The sequence below is a fragment of the Mchenga conophoros genome, linkage group LG3 (genome assembly GCF_057382185.1).
Source record: "Mchenga conophoros isolate Kocher_MC1m ecotype Shallow Benthic linkage group LG3, M_conophoros_male_GT1.1, whole genome shotgun sequence".
Lineage (NCBI taxonomy): Eukaryota > Metazoa > Chordata > Actinopteri > Cichliformes > Cichlidae > Mchenga > Mchenga conophoros.
Window position 1 is genome coordinate 487,632 of NC_140528.1, and position 17,588 is coordinate 505,219.

Below are 17,588 nucleotides of genomic sequence, written 5' to 3' on the forward strand. Positions count from 1 at the left end.
CTCTACCTAGAAACCAGGTCAATGTGTCTGTAGGTTCAGTCATCCAGGTCATGTGATCTAAGGAGCTTGGAGAGAAAAGAGACGTCTTTAAGTTTCTGGAAGACGTTTCATCAGAGAAGCTTCTTCAGCTCTAAAACCAAACGGTGGAGAGTCCCAGATATTTAAACCTGAGAGGGAAAGAAAGCATGTCGCTGACCCACCACTGATGTTATTTCAAGGAGGAAACTGAGAGCCTTTGCACCAGGAGCACAAACATCAGCTCCAGCAATGATCCACTGATGTGTTTTTATTCCATGTATGAATGTTGTTATTGACAGAGATGACGTTTGTGTGTCAGTGATGCAGTGACTGTTGTTGTTACCTGTACAGGCTGGTTAGACTCTATGAAACAGATCATACAGATCTCTGCATGTTAGAAGAGACTATTAAAGGTCATGAATGAGACAAAGGCAGGGAGGCGTCCTTTACAGCTAAACAGCAGAGTGAGAGAACAGCCAGCACCTCTACATTTATCACATTATACAGCACATGTATGATACTGACAGGGATGAGAAGAATTTAGTGATTCTGATCCCATCATTGATATTACTTATTGATTCTCAGTAGCTCTGCTCTGACAGTCACCACCATCACTGAGCAGCATATCAAAGACATTTGTGCACATTAACTGCATGTTGTGGCTCAAATGTTTGTGCATGTTGGAGGCATTTCCTCTTTGTTGTGATCAGTGTTGGTCATTACTCAAAACAGTCATTATTACACATATTACACAGAACACTTTAATTAAAAGTAATGGAGTACGTTACTTCATTACTCCTCATAACATTACTTTGATGTTACTGTGTGAAATGAACAAATGAGCATGTAACAACATAAAGCTGAGGTACAGCCCCACACACCAACACAGATCCTGATGAGGTCACGTGATGTTTCTCTGAGTGTTTATGAACACAAATCAAAGATGAAACAGCACAAAGACACTTCAAAGTGATTCTACTGTAGAAACATGAACAGGTAGAAACCTGCAGCCTGACTGCTCATCACTTTGTTACCTGTTCAAGTTCAGCAGCAGCAGCTCACTTTATCACGGTGCTGGTCTGGGGTCAGTGTTTACTCAGCTTTAACTAGTGATGTGACGTTCTGTATCGAGGCTTCGAAGCGTGTGTCGAGTAATGGAGGGGGCGTTTCCGCGAAGCGCGTATCCAGGCTTGCTTCATTTATGGGAGGAGCTGAAAATGATGACGTCCGAAGCCTCGCTGCCCGGCTGTACCACGTGTCTGGTTCAGGAAGCGGTTCGAACTTTGCCGCGAGCTATGACAGCGATATAAACCCCTCAGACAAAATGTGGGCGTTTGATGGAGAGTTGCGGTTAGTGAGAGTTAGAGACAGTTTAGAAAAAAAAAATCGCCTACGACCTGCCACAGTGGAGAAACTGTTTCTTTTTAACAAAAACCAATGATGTGTCCCCTAAACACTAATCACTGTCCTTGCCTCAATGTTACAAAAGCACAACCACTGTCCACACCTCACCTCACAGTATATGATCATTTCCATTTTAGGCATTTCCAAATAATCATGTTCCATACTGCCAGTATAAATATACACAGTACACTGCATCACTACAATATACATGTTTTACACACTCCTTTTGTTGTTGACATTTACAGGCTGTGTGCAAAAAGGCCACACTCTTCAAATTCATGCCAACTAATATTTTTACGTCCAGTAGGTGTCCTGCTAGAGCAAATGAAGCTTCAAGAAGCTTCGCGTTGGGGTGAACCAATTGGATGAAAAGCTTCAGTGCTTCATGAGGCTTCATCTGCCCATCACTAGCTTTAACCTCACTCTGGGTTCTTGGCTAGCCTAGCTTTAGCTTAGTGTTAGCATGCTGTGTGCTAGCTCAGCGTCAGAGCTCTGCAGGTGTCTCGTGTGTAAATATTAATCACAGTGACAGTAAAGGAGGTAAAGGGCTGTGACGTCATCACGTACGCTGCGTCCTCTGTGGGCTCTGAGTGAACTCAAAGTACAAACTACAAGTACACAAACACGAACGTAGCTCAGAGTGGCGGACACACTCGGCCTCGTTGGTCCAGCTGTGAGTCCGTTACCGTGAACTATGGAGCGGCAGATTTGTGCTGAACTAAGCTGCACACAGCTGATGTTAGCCAGGAAACATTACACACTGACTTTAATGGAGAGACCGGAAATACAAACACACACAGTTTGTTGTGTGAAGAAATCAAACACGAGCTGAACAAACAGTACAGTTCCTAAAGACAAACTGTTAAAGGAGGAAACAAAGCAAACTTACAGTTTCTTCACACACCAACAACAAGCTCCACTCCACACCTGGACACTAAACACGGACACACAGGTGAGCTGCTTCCTGGAAGGAGGCGGGACTCCACCTGAAACTCAGCACAGGTGGGAGGGGCTCAGCTCTGTGTGTGCTGATGTGTTAACTTTAAAAATATGCCGTCTGACTGCTCAGACTGAGTCAGAGTAAAGTTCACATGCTGACGTGTGGAGACATGAAACCTTGTTGTAGCTGCAGGTGTGAACACACTGATCCCAGATCAGCTCTGCTGTATTTGTAACATGAACATTTCTGCTGCAAAGCTTCAAATGTTCAGCATGTTTCTCTGTTTCCAGTCTATAGATCCAGTCACACTTTCTACCTTCACCTGTGCAGTAAAGACTGAGAGCAGAGCTGAAACCAAGCGTCCAATCAGTGAGCAGCATCAACACCTGAGCTTCATTCAGACTCTGTTATTGAAGATGTTGTTGGTACAAAGTTCATCTGCTGCTCACATGAATCCATGAAAGATTTATTTCACTGAATGTTTCTTCAAAGCTCATTTCAACCTGTTGAAGTCATGAATGAAAGTGCAGACTGAGAGTGGATCACATGATGTTTGAGGTGTGTCATGTGACATGTTCAGTATTGTCACACATGTCTAGATTGTCCCTGATATCATAACTGCTCAAACACTGATGATTATATTTGAAGAATTATTCCTGATGGCAGCAAAGTTTGAATGGAGCTCTCTGTCTGTGCTGATTTGTCGCCCTCTGGAGGTCAAAGCACAAACTGCATGATGTCACTGTAACCACCACAGAGACAGGAAGTGTTTTTATGACTGAAACACTGAAATGATGCTAACGGCTGTCGTTAGGCTCACTGACAGCAGTGCTGATGTGTTCATGTCAAACACTGGCTCAGGTCAGACTCCTTCATCCTTCTCCAGCGTGAGGCCGCCCTCAGACCCACAGGAGCTCTGACCTTTGACCTCCTGACCCTAACCATTTTAGTCTTGTTGCATCTTTAAATGCAAATCCATCCAAACTGTAGCCGAGCAAAAGAAGCTGGAAGCTGTTCTATGAATGATGTTCATCCCAGAGTTTCTGTTAAACGCTGCTGCTGTGCTACATTTGTCATTTCCTGCTTTCACTACCATCCATGTCAAAGTGCTGAACTCATCTGATCACTTTAATGCAGTAAAGCAGGAGCTGTAAGTCTGACATTTATTTACTGTCATTACAAACACACACAGCTGGATTAGCATTCAGACAAAGGGCTGAAAAAAAATCAGCATTTGATTATTATTATTATATATCCTGTTTATGTGGATGCACTTTTCTATCTGTCAGTGCTGAAAGCAGACGTCACTGATCACATGACTCTGAGGGATGTTTCCAGCACTTTGCTGAATCTGAGCCATGAAGATTTAAGGCTCAGCTCTGAAGGCAAAGCAGGTCTGAGCCTGTGTTAGCAAGCTGTACCTAATAAAGTGGCAGCAAGGACTCAGTCAGTAATGATCAGAGCCAGCAGGGGGCAGCACAGAGAGGTGAGGAGCTGTCAGAGAAGCAGGCTCACATCAGACTGGCCATATTCCATCATCTATACCTGAAATAATCATCAAACACACGCAGAGCAGAAACATGTGGAAACATCTGGAGCTCAGTCTCAGTTTGATCCCTCAGAGGTTTACCTCAGTCCTGCTCCTCTACTTCCTGTTTACAGCGCACATCATGCTGTGTACTGAGGGTCATGTGGTCAAATTGCTCGCTCTCTGTTACTCTGACAGAGAGCGAGCACAGTTATCCTAATGTGTGACATCACTTCTAACCACAGAGCATTCAGCTTTCACAGCAGCCAACATCCTGTCACACTGAGCATGTGCAAACACAGCAGCCAACATCCTGTCACACTGAGCATGTGCAAACACAGCAGCCAACATCCTGTCACACTGAGCATGTGCAAACACAGCAGCCAACATCCTGTCACACTGAGCATGTGCAAACAGAGCAGCCAACATCCTGTCACACTGAGCATGTGCAAATAGAGCAGCCAACATCCTGTCACACTGAGCATGTGCAAACAGAGCAGCCAACATCCTGTCACACTGAGCATGTGCAAGCACAGCAGCCAACATCCTGTCACACTGAGCATGTGCAAACACAGCAGCCACCATCCTGTCACACTGAGCATGTGCAAACACAGCAGCCAACATCCTGTCACACTGAGCATGTGCAAACACAGCAGCCAACATCCTGTCACACTGAGCATGTGCAAACACAGCAGCCACCATCCTGTCACACTGAGCATGTGCAAACACAGCAGCCAACATCCTGTCACACTGAGCATGTGCAAACACAGCAGCCAACATCCTGTCACACTGAGCATGTGCAAACACAGCAGCCAACATCCTGTCACACTGAGCATGTGCAAACACAGCAGCCAACATCCTGTCACACTGAGCATGTGCAAACACAGCAGCCAACATCCTGTCACACTGAGCATGTGCAAACAGAGCAGCCAACATCCTGTCAAACTGAGCATGTGCAAGCACAGCAGCCAACATCCTGTCACACTGAGCATGTGCAAACAGAGCAGCCAACATCCTGTCACACTGAGCATGTGCAAATAGAGCAGCCAACATCCTGTCACACTGAGCATGTGCAAACACAGCAGCCAACATCCTTTAATGATAGAACAAAATTCAGACATCAAAGTTTCTCACATTACAGAATCAGATGAACAGACATGAAGGGATAATTGTGGTTTTATGCACAGAGTCAGAATCAGAGTCAGAGGTGTTCCTCGTGATGTTTGGTGATGGAAACAGTCTCATCGACGTTTCCATCACCAAACTAGAGAAACTAGTAGCTGCACGCAGCAGAGTTTAGCACAGCTGATCTCTGTGACGCATCAACAGGAACAACATGTTGTTAAACAGGACTGTATAAAGACTCAGAGTCTGACTCACACCTGAACAATGAGGCTGTGCAGCATCGTCCTGTCACACCTGCTAAACCACTCGTATCAGTTTGAGCCCGAACAGTAACACGGTCACATGACCGACGAGGCCAACGCGCCCAGACGAACGTCTTCCTCGTGGAACTAACTTGTTCCTGTTATCAGATTTGTGAGCAGCAGCTGAAACTGCCACACGAATAAATGTTCTTCAAACTGTTTGATTCCAGCCAATCAATAATCTATAATCATGAGGATTCAAACACAAGAGCTGAACGTGTGGTTACATTGTAACCTTGGTTCTCTGAGTGAGAGACTCTCTCCCCTCTGTCACATATGGAACAGAGGGGAGAGAGAGTGTCGGTGTGATGGAGAACATCAGGTCCAAACATCACAGAAACAAACAAACTGTTAAAGGAGGAAACAAAGCAAACTTACAGTTTCTTCACACAGAGACACCAACAACAAGCTCCACTGTCCCACTCTGATCCCGTCTCCTCCTCTTTTATTCTTGCTCTGAGCTCTTTTTGGGTGTGTGTTTCTGTCTCCACCCACAGGAATGCATTGATACACTGTTGATAACGACTCGAGAGCAGACGTGTGACAGAAAGCAGAAAAATAACCTAAACAGCTAAATAACGTAAAATAATCAGAATATTTATTAATATGTTTAATTTCTCTTTAAAAACTTTTCTGCTCCTCAAATCCTTTGTTTAAGTTCAATCTAAGGAAAGAAAAGCGTCTTCTTTAAGTTTCTCAAAGAAGTCCACGATCTGTAGGCTCATGGAGACACTGTGTGCTCACAGCTAAAGGCTGCAGTCAGCTGTGTCAGAGCGTCCAATGATCCTTTAATAAACACTCAGAGCTCCATGTTGATGAAGCTGTCATGTGTGAGCTTGTGAGGCTCCTTTAAACTGGCTCTGCTCTGTCAGATGCTCACCTCTTCTTCACTGTCTCATCAATCTGCTGCACTCTTCATCTCCTCCTCTCTCTCTCTGCTGTCCTGTTTAAAAAAACAAACAAAATCAGCGTTAGCCAATCAAACTCTGTGCAGATGCTGCAGCTACAGCTGATATGTCATTCAGCTGTTCATCAATCAGCTTCTGCTGCTGTTTATTCTGCTCTTACTCTGAACACGTGCAGATCTAGATTTCTTGGGGTGTCAAAATCAAAGCGTTTGTTTTTTCAAACACATGTGCAGGTGTTACACATGGTTTTCATAAAGTAGCAGCCAGTTGAGGAGGATGACTCTGAGGATGATGAGGTAACTTTTACAAACATGAGAAACCTCATAGATGGGAGCCAGGAATCATAAAACTAAAATCAGTTGGCGTTATCATCACACCTAACGCGTTATTTACGAACACGTTAGTCCCAACACTGATTGTTACAGGATACAGCAGCAGGGAAAAGTTCTGGACTGTCACGATTGGTCAGAATTAGCCCAACAAAATATAACCAATTTTACCTTTTTCTAAAGACAGAAAACACATCTAGTCCTTTTTTCTTTTACATATATTTTTTTAATTAATCAACAATAAAGCTCAACGCTACACCAGCTTCTAGCTTTGATTGACACAAAACTTAAAAATCAGCCTAATTCTGAGGACTCACTGCATGACACTCACAGTCTTTGTCATTGTTGATTCTTAGCTCACAAACAGTTCTTATAAGGACTAACTAGTGCTGACAGTTTAGCTCTTCATAAAGTTACAGGAGGATAAAATAAACATGAGATCGTTGAAATAATCCTGTCTGATCACACGTGTGGACAATAAACGCTGTAACAGAAAATGAACAGTAATGTAACGACACTCATCTCTCACGTCTGCACTAAACTAAAACGTCACTACTTCCACATCTAGTTTGTTTTAATGGAGGCGGAGTCTCCTGCCCAGTGCGCACTCAGGATAATTAACTTGTCACAACACAGGAAGTGAGCGCATGTAAATCAGAAAATCAGGTCTAGAAACGCAGTGAGGGAAATGAAGTGAAAGATCTTCGTTTTAACTGACAGGTTTCACTGACACTCAGAGACCTGCAACAACATGAAAACACATCACTGTAACACTCAAAACTCAATCATATGAAATCATAACTGAAGGACTGTGATGATGTTGTGTTATGGAGCGTCTGCTGAGTCCAACCTCTAAGAATTACGAGTCTGGACTTTAATGATTAATGATTCAAAATTCAGACATCAAAGTTTCTCACGTTACAGAATCAGATGAACAGACATGAAGGGATATTTGTGGTTTTATGCACAGAGTCAGAATCAGACTCAGAGGTGTTCCTCGTGATGTTTGGTGATGGAAAGTCTCATCGACGTTTCCATCACCAAACTAGAGAAACTAGTAGCTGCACGCAGCAGAGTTTAGCACAGCTGATCTCTGTGACACATCAACAGGAACAACATGTTGTTAAACAGGACTGTATAAAGACTCAGAGTCTGACTCACACCTGAACAATGAGGCTGTGCAGCATCGTCCTGTCACACCTGCTAAACCACTCGTATCAGTTTGAGCCCGAACAGTAACACGGTCACATGACCGACGAGGCCAACGCGCCCAGACGAACGTCTTCCTCGTGGAACTAACTTGTTCCTGTTATCAGATTTGTGAGCAGCAGCTGAAACTACCACACGAATAAATGTTCTTCAAACTGTTTGATTCCAGCCAATCAATAATCTATAATCATGAGGATTCAAACACAAGAGCTGAACGTGTGGTTACATTGTAACCTTGGTTCTCTGAGTGAGAGACTCTCTCCCCTCTGTCACATATGGAACAGAGGGGAGAGAGAGTGTCGGTGTGATGGAGAACATCAGGTCCAAACATCACAGAAACAAACAAACTGTTAAAGGAGGAAACAAAGCAAACTTACAGTTTCTTCACACAGAGACACCAACAACAAGCTCCACTGTCCCACTCTGATCCTGTCTCCTCCTCTTTTATTCTTGCTCTGAGCTCTTTTTGGGTGTGTGTTTCTGTCTCCACCCACAGGAATGCATTGATACACTGTTGATAACGACACGAGAGCAGACGTGTGACAGAAAGCAGAAAAATAACCTAAACAGCTAAATAACGTAAAATAATCAGAATATTTATTAATATGTTTAATTTCTCTTTAAAAACTTTTCTGCTCCTCAAATCCTTTAAGTTCAATCTAAGGAAAGAAAAGCGTCTTCTTTAAGTTTCTCAAAGAAGTCCACGATCTGTAGGCTCATGGAAATTCATTTTCTTGTTCTTTGAGCAGAAACACCAGAGTGTAGAGCAGGAAAACGATCCCAGCAGGACGTCTCTGTTGGGGAAATATCCCAGTTATTCCCCTGAGCCTGGTTAGTGAACTGAGTCAGAGCTGTTCATCGATCCTACAGGTGCTAACATACAAACACGATCAGCAGCTTCTCTCATATGGAGAACACACTTCAACATCTGCAGCAAATCCTGTGTTTTATGTTGATGTGACCAACATCTTGTGTTGAGTCTTTGAAGATGAGGAGCCAAACACAGACAGTGGATCCAGAAGGACTGTTTATTCAGGGCTTTAATACGACTGAACTGATGCTTCACATCCTGTTTAGAGACGATCGACCAACACAGGCTCAGTCCTCACTCATCACACGGACTTCAGTCACACTGGGATCAACAGAGGAGACTGTTCACCATCACAGTTCAGCAACAATAATCAGAGCTTTTCTCTCTTGGTGAGGATCACATGTTCTGACACACAAAATATCTTCTGCTTTAACTCGTCTCTCTTTTTTAGTTTGGTTGTCGTGTTTTTTACTCTTTGTTCCTGTCAGTGTCAAATATGAGAGCAAACTGTTTTATGCAGGAGCCAAACCAACACCAAGCTGACCAAGAGAACCTATAACACCACCAGAATTTATTATCCACACTTTACTGACAGATTTATGTGCAAGTAAAGCTGTTTTTTTTTAATTATGTTCACTGCGTTCAGCCAAGGAAGCATTCGTTCTTGGAAGTTCACCAAACGAGTAAATCCAGTTCAGCAGAGTTCCAGTTTGTAGCACAGCTGATCTCTGTGACGCATCAACAGTAACAGCAGGGGTGAGCGATAGAAACGATATACGATAGAAACATTATAAATTTCAAATAGCTTCAAATACCTCGGAGTTCACATCACGCAGGACCTGTCATGGTCCTGTCACATCAACACCGTGGTGAAAAAGGCCCGTCAGCGTCTCTACCACCTCAGACGCTTGAGAGACTTCCAACTGCCCTCCAAGGTGCTCAGGAACTTTTACTCGTGCACCATAGAGAGCATCCTGACGGGAAACATCTTAACCTGGTTCGGGAACAGCACCATGCAGGACAGACGAGCTCTACAGAGGGTTGTGCGGTCAGCTGAGCGCACCATCCGCTCCGAGCTCCCTGACCTGCACTCAATCTACAGCAGGCGGTGCTGGACCAAGGCCAGGAAGATCGTGAAGGACCTCAGCCATCCCAACAACAGACTGTTCTCTCTGCTGAGGTCAGGAAAGCGATTCCGCTCCCTGAAGACCAACACAGAGAGACTGAGGAGGAGCTTCTTCCCGCAGGCGATACGGTCTCTCAATCACACCACCACACAGTCCTGACCCACACATATGGTTCTTACACACACTGGACATTCTGGACATTGTTTTCACTTCATCACTTAAATCACTGCTGCTGTTATTGTGTATATATTTATTTATACTTCTTGTGTATTTTGTTCATACATTCTTATATAGTTCTATATTGTGTATTTTGTTGTACAGTTATTTTATTTTCAATTTAATTTATATATTTTATCTTATTCTTTCCCAGTGTGTTGTACAGTTATTTCATTTTTAACCTTAATTTATATTTTATTCCTTCCTAGTTAAATTTACCCTTTTTAATTTTTCATATTTATTTCCTTTCTTATTCATAGCCTTTTCCTTTTTTGTTTTCTTTAGGTCACGAGCAGTTGTCCAAGCATTTCACTACATATCGTACTGTGTATGACTGTGTACGTGACAAATAAAATTTGAATTTGAATTTGAATTTGGCCAAAGATAGAGATTGTGACTATACCACATGTTGATGATGTCATCAAGCTGCGCCTGTTTTGGTCGAAAGCATCGCAGCAGCTACAACAATTATCATCTGCAATTATGGCGGGCGACAGTCATAACAAAGAGATGAAGCACTATTGAAATATGGGGAAAGCCAAAAAGTTGGCGTTCATCCTCCAGCTTCACTGTGCTAATGTTATGCTAACATAGCTGTGTCGCTAGCAATCATGTAGCACAACATTATATACCAGGTAGTCCAACTTCAGTAACCCTGCAAACGTCACTGCTGTTTAGTCTTCATTTATGTTGGAAGTGATAGCAGAGCTGTACGTTTGAATTAGTTTCAAAAATCTCTCAGTCAGAATATGCTATGAAATGTTTAGGTGGAAACTAGCGAGCTAACTTCCTGTTAACTTCTAACTCCGTTAAATTGAATAAATTCTGTTTTCATGGATGCCTGGATGTAGGGCTGCTCGATTATGGCAAAAATGATAATCACGGTTATTTTCATTGAAATTGAGATCTCGATTATTTGACAATATTTATTTAACAATAACAATGTGTTGAATAATGACTTTAAAGATTGTCAAAAAATAATATAAAATAGTGTGCAAATACTGATAACAGTGCAAATGTTTGCAATATAAAAAAATAAATGAAAATTTAAACATCTATGTTTAGTGAACTTTGCAGTGTTGCTCTGTGGTGCAGCTATGACACCGTAGCAAAGTTTACACACAGTCTACTTGATCCACGTCTGACTGAACCCATAATGTTTCCAAACCACTGAAGTTTTTTTACCTCTTTTCAACCAACAGCAGTCACTCTCCTCTCCAAATAACTTCTGTTTAGCTTTCCAAGCTTCCCTCGGGTCCTCTTAATCAGCGGTCCCCAACCCCCGGGCCTCGGACCGGTCCCGGTCGGTGAGTCGTTTGGTACCGGGCCGCGAGAGTTGAGGCTCAGGTGTGAAATGTATAGTTTTCAGGGTTTTTATCGGTTTTCCATGTTATTTTGTTATCGTTTTTATCGTTGACTCGGTTTTCCTGGGTCTTTTCACGTGTGTTATGAATAAATTTTCTTTTTTTCGGTACCGGCACTAGTTTTATTTTGTTGTATTTATCCGCGACACCTTAAAGGCCGGCCCGTGAAAATATTGTCGGGCATAAACTGGTCCGTGGAGCAAAAAAGGTTGGAGGCCGCTGCTCTTAATTGTTGTGACACGTGTTCGAAATGCAGAGAGGTGCGCTCGATTTGCCACACGGAGCAGCGCGAGAGTAAAGCACGAGGGAGGGGCTAATAATCGGCTCAGTCATTTTTAATGATCGTTGAAAGCCCAGATCGTAATCGAGATTAAAATTCGATTAATTGAGCAGCCCTACCTGGATGTTAAACTTAATTGTTACACCTGGTAAAGCAGCAACGCTGATGATTTAATTAAAGATGAAAGAATTTAGACCATTTTTAACTCTTTGTGTTCGTTTGACTTTGGTACCTGAAGCTGTCGGAGTTTTGGACCCAGATTACTCCGTGAAGCTCCTCCCTACAGCAGCCGTAATGCTCTGACGATCCATCAAGCAGTGCTGCTTACCAAAGTTGTACTAAAACATTTTTAACAGATTTCTGCAGCCAAAATCGGTTCGAGGTCAGTAAGCACAACCAGAATTCATACATAAGGCACACTCTCGATTTTTGAGGAAATTAAAGGATTTTAAGTGTGGAAAATATGTTATACAGAAGAATATATCGTGATATGGATTTGAGGCCATATCGCCCAGCCCTAAACAACAGGTTATTAAACACATCAGTTTGATCCACAGATCAGATCATACATCAGGTTTACTTCATGTAAAATAAACGTCTCACTCTATGAGCTCCATCAGTCTGTGTACCTCCTCATTGTCATTTCTGAGCAGAGTTTACCTGCACACTTCCTCATGTCTGACAGTGTCACAGTGTGTGTGTGTGCCAACATTAACCAGCTTATCATCAGCTGCTTGTGCTTCATGAATAACTCAGACTGACAGAGTGATGAACAGAGCACAGAGGGAGGCTCTGCTCTGGTCCATCAAGCAGGATTCACATAGTAACATGTTTTTCCTTTGAACACTTCATTGTGTTTAACTTGAAACAGATTAAAAAGTGTTCGATTGTGCACTTCACACAGTCCTGAGTCACAGAGGCTTAAATGTGTTTGATTCTGAGAGGCTTTACTCCTGCATCAACATCAAGTATATGTAGGATTTAAACCGCAGTGAAAACATCCTTAAATATTGATGGTGTGTGAGAGAGTCTGTATTTACTTCTGATTATCTCTGTTTGCAGTGACCCTGAACTGAGCTGGAGCAGCTTCATGTTGTTTTGACGTCACTCAGTAAAACCTGAATGTCGGCTTCTGAAGAACAAACTGGTTTCATCTGTTTCCAGTTAAAGGGACGATCATTGTTCCACCAGTGATGTTGGATCCAAAGTTTCATTCAGATCGTTTTAAACTGTTTATCAAAGACAAATGTTTGAGTGCAGAGTTACTGACTGATAACCAGAGTGGATTCAGCCAATCATCAAATCATCTCATTGGTTTTATTTTATGTAAATACAAACGTCTCACTTCCTGATCTGCTCATAAAGTTCCTAAAGACAAACTGTTAAAGGAGGAAACAGAGCAAACTTACAGCTTCTTCACACACCAACAACAAGCTGCACAGCTGCACACTAAACACAGACACACAGGTGATTCCTGGAAGGAGGCGGGGCTTCACCTGAAGCAGGACAGGTGGAGACTTGATAGGAATTTTCCCCGTACAGGGAGGAGGCTGATCTTCAGATGAGTTCCTGTTAAATCTGACGAAACAAAGTTAAAAGTGGACTCAGTCTTGTCTGATTTCACTCTGTTTTTCACTGAGCAGGTTTAAGTTTTATTAATGAAAATCAGCAGAGCTTGGTACTGATGGAAGACCCTCCTCTAATCGTTGTCATTCAGAGTGATCCAACCTGTTTGTGAATGCAGCTCACAGACTCTCCGCATTTCCACACGACTTAACAGACTGATGGTGTTTTTCCTTCAAACAAACTTTACTGAGAACACTCAGTGACACTCATGGACGCTCCAACAGAGTGAAGATGGTGATCAGGATGAAGAAGACTTTAGAGAGTTCTCAGAGCTGCTGAGCTTCTCACAGTGGAGACTCAAAGTCAGGACTTTAACCTTTTTAAGCATCTGTATTAAAGCAGATATAATATTAAACAGTGCTGTCATATACAGGCTCACCTCCAGGAATAAACATGCAGACACATAAACTTGTGTTCATGCTGACATTAAATAGGAACATACAAAATGATTTTATCAACTCTTACAGTTCAGATCAGGCAGAGTGGAGCTGTTTATAAAGACCAGTCAAACCTAAGATAAGATCATGAGAGGTGGAAACAAAATCCCCAAATGACTCGTTTGTATTTTAATGTCACAATAACTCGCGTGTTGCTCACCTAAAGTATAGAAAATGAAAAAATCAATTGAGTTTAATGTCATCAAATTAATGTTGCAGTTCATTTTCACTGCAGTGAGATAAAAAGGTTTAGTATCTACGTGTTAGCTGGTGTTTGTTTGCTTACAGCTGTTCAGTTTTTAATGTTTGTCAACATCTACAAAGATTTTAGTTTTCTATTATAATCATGTAAAATACTATTCTCACCGAGAAAAAGCAACGATTGAATGTCACAGCTCAAAGTCTGACTTTTCCTACTAAAATAAAACGTGTGAGTGATACGTGTCAGGCACGCTGTCCACAGGGTTCATACACCTTTTTCAGGGTGAAATTCAAGTACTTTTTAAGCACTTTCAAGGTCCTTTTTCAAGCTTTTTTGTTCATCTCCCTTAAATAAACAGGCAGCCTGTAAGTATGAAATATTCATATACAAACACACATAAATGTGTGTACTGTCGCAGTGGCTGATTGTGCCCCACAGGCCTCAGTGTGAGCTTGAAGACATTTATAATCTTTAAGTAGTTTGATGTGTCGGTGCTGATGATAAACAGTTTGAATGAAACTTTGGTAGCACAGAAACAAGAGGCTATTCTTTGTGACCATATGGATCGGTCACATTACCGTTATTTCACCCAAAGGCACCAAGTTAATACTCAAAGAAGCTGCAGCTGTACACACGAATATAAACAGTACTTGGTGACAACTTTGCTTTTAGCCTCTAACCCTCTGGGGTCCAGGCTGTAATTGGCCGTTTCTGACTACTTTTGATTTGTTCTCTAGATTTCACCTTTAAAACTGTTATTTTCTCATTTTGACAAACTGTAAATATGTAAATATTGTGCTTAAAACATGAGTAGAAAGTGATATTTTTGACTGTAAAAACCAGAAGCATGTTTAACAAATCATTTTCGTAACTTGAAATGCAAATAGAAATTGTACATTTTTAAAAAATATGCACAAGTTTTGCAAACAACAAAGTTATTTGGTACTGTTGAGCTAAAAATGCAGCCGAGGCTCAGACGTTTTTCATATAACCATTTCAAACTATGTACAGAACAATCAGCTGTTCTGCATCAAAGAAGAAGACACACGAATGATTTATGCAACTCCAAAAAATAGTTTGTGTCACTCTGACACAGAGGAGAACAGCACAGGGATAAACCTGCAGGTCTGACAGCAGCTGTGTCAGCGTTTACACTGCAACCTGCCTTTGGTGGCTTTAAGGCAGCAACTGTGGCGTTCACTAGTAGAACTGACACACAAAACAACAACAACAACAACAACAACAATCTTTATTTATAGAGCACATTAAAAGCCCGGGGCATGCCAAAGTGCTTTACATGAAACAATAAAACAATAAAATGATTTACACTAAAACATCAGAATCATATAGGTGTGGGATTATGTTCACAGGTAAAAACCACTAATAGGAACAGTCAATAGCACACAGCTGTAGCAAAGAGAACTGTACCATCATACACAGTGATAGAGGACATAGGCAACGCAACAATAAAATAATAAAATAATTAAGACTATAACGTCAGAGTCATATAAGTGTGAGATTATGTTCACAGGTAAAAACCACTAATAAGAATAAACTATAGCACAGAGCTATAGCAGAGTAAAGCTGTAAAGCTGAACCATCAAACACAGTGATGGAAAACATTGACAGCACAGGACAACGCAAAACAACCAGACACATTAGAACATTTGAACAACACACTAGAAGCAAGGCGAGAAATTAACTGGTAGGAAAAGCAAGTTCAAACAGATATGTTTTAAGCCGTGATTTAAAAGATTGAATAGAATCAGACGCCCGGATGCCAATCGGGAGACTGTTCCACAGCTCAGGTGCAGCTAGAGCGAACGCTCGATCACCTCTAGACTTCAAGCGAGATCTGGGCTGAACCAACAATGACTGTGAGGAGGATCTTAAGGCCCTCGTAGGACGATATGAATTTAAGAGTTCCTTAAGATAACTTGGCCCTGTGTTATTAGTAATTTTAAAAGTAAACAACAGAATTTTAAATTGAATACGAAATTTCACAGGCAACCAGTGCAGATCAGCAAGGACGGGAGTGATGTGAGCAAACTTCCTAGTTTTAGTTAGAATGCGTGCAGCGGCATTCTGGACTGCCGCTGCACGCAGTCCAGAATGCTACACACTAACTACACAAGACAACACACTAACCTGAGACTCCAAACACGGTAAACGTCACAAACCTCTCACCTATCAAATCTCTCTCTCTCTCTCTCTCTCTCTCTCAAAACATGCCACATGTTGCCATATCATTTTTTGATTGGTCCATTTTTCCACCAATAGGGAAGGAGTGTTTTTTCTTTTTTCACTCACAATCAAAGCGTGTTTGCTAGCGCTCTCCTTAGAAAACGCCGTTTTTACCGTTTCTTCCCGGAGGAAACGCCAGTTTTATTCAGAAAAAACATCAGTTTTACGAGGCCTATCAACACGATTTAAAAGCTGGTACATAGTTTGAAGTCCGCACGTTCGACCCAAGTTGAAATGGAGACTCTGGGTCCGTCGACCCCAGAGGGTTAATCAGAAAGCCTAAGTTAGCTAGTTATGGTAAATGGTCTGTATTTGTATAGCGCTTTACACTCTACACAATCATCCACCTATTCACACACACATTCACACACTGATAGTTATGTATCGGGCTAATGTTTAAAGTTTTCACTTGAGTAAATTAACTCATATCACTGCTAAGTGATGTTAGCTATGTTCACAGCATATTCCATAACAGCGCTGCCATACTGCATCACACTCAGTGCATTTCGATCATTGCTCCAGCGAGTTTGATAGCAACATAATAATCATAATTTTTTTAAAAATAGCGTGTGTAACATACACATACTGGAAAATTATTTACTAGCACTCACCTATCATGACTGGAGAGCGCAAACTCCGCCATTTGTTCCATCAAACACTCATTAAAACAGCGACCTACAGGTATGTTAGCGCACTCATCCCCGACTGTCCGACGGAGGGGCGGGGTCACACGGTGAAACAGACGCAAGGCAGCCAGGCGGGGAAATTTTGCTTTTACATTTTGCGACTCATTTTATTTTTATATCTGACAAGAAAAGTATTCAACCAGATAGTTATTTGTGGTGAATGAAACAGAGGTGTGGACTCGAGTCACATGACTTGGACTCGAGTCAGACTCGAGTCATTAATTTTATGACTTTAGACTTGACTTGAAAAAATGTTCTAAGACTTGTGACTTGACTTGGACTTTTACACCAATGACTTGGGACTTGAATTGGACTTGAACCGGTTTACTTGAAAAGACTTGATATTTTACCCCAAATATAAAATTTAACATGCATATTATATAGAGATTGAAAATGTGACGTCATTCACGGGTAGAACCGCAAAGGATTCTGGGAACTCGTGGCAAGCGGTACTAGCGCACGCAGGCTTTCAATTAAAATCAGTTATACAGCGATAAAAAGAAACACAAAAATGTCAAGAAGCCGTTGTATTATTAACTGCAATAGCCGGTCGCATGACAGCCACGGGAAGCCGACGGGTAAAGAGATCGGTTGTTATCGGATTACGTCGTTGAAGAGAAATTGTTCAAGCCATGTTTCCGAAGTAACAAAGACGCCACGGATGGCCTGGATCGCAGCCATTCAAAGATCAAATATAACGTCCCAGAACCCTCCAGCTCACAGGTTAGTCTGCTCCAAGCATTTACACAAAGGTCAGTGTTTTTTAGTACTTAATGCGTCATTTTTCTAACATAATTGGTGATATAGGTTACAAGCAAGTCTGTCGCTGAAC

At 41.9% G+C, this 17,588-nt stretch overlaps 1 protein-coding gene and 1 long non-coding RNA gene across 2 annotated transcripts in view; one reads left to right on the top strand and one right to left on the bottom strand.

Moving 5' to 3' along the window:
- The window catches only part of LOC146576915 (uncharacterized), a 2,992-nt gene extending 2,936 nt beyond the window's left edge, over positions 1-56 (top strand). The window contains exon 5 of the mRNA XM_085267597.1: positions 11-56. Within this exon, the coding sequence (XP_085123723.1) occupies positions 11-56 (46 nt within the window). The remainder of the gene's footprint in view (positions 1-10) is intronic.
- Positions 57-6,200: 6,144 nt separating this feature from the next.
- On the bottom strand, positions 6,201-16,849 carry LOC146576916 (uncharacterized). The gene is made up of 2 exons (XR_014889133.1): positions 16,682-16,849; positions 6,201-6,260 (listed from the first exon to the last, which is right to left on the bottom strand). It is a non-coding gene; the product is annotated as an uncharacterized LOC146576916 (long non-coding RNA).
- Between the last annotated feature and the right edge of the window lie 739 nt (positions 16,850-17,588).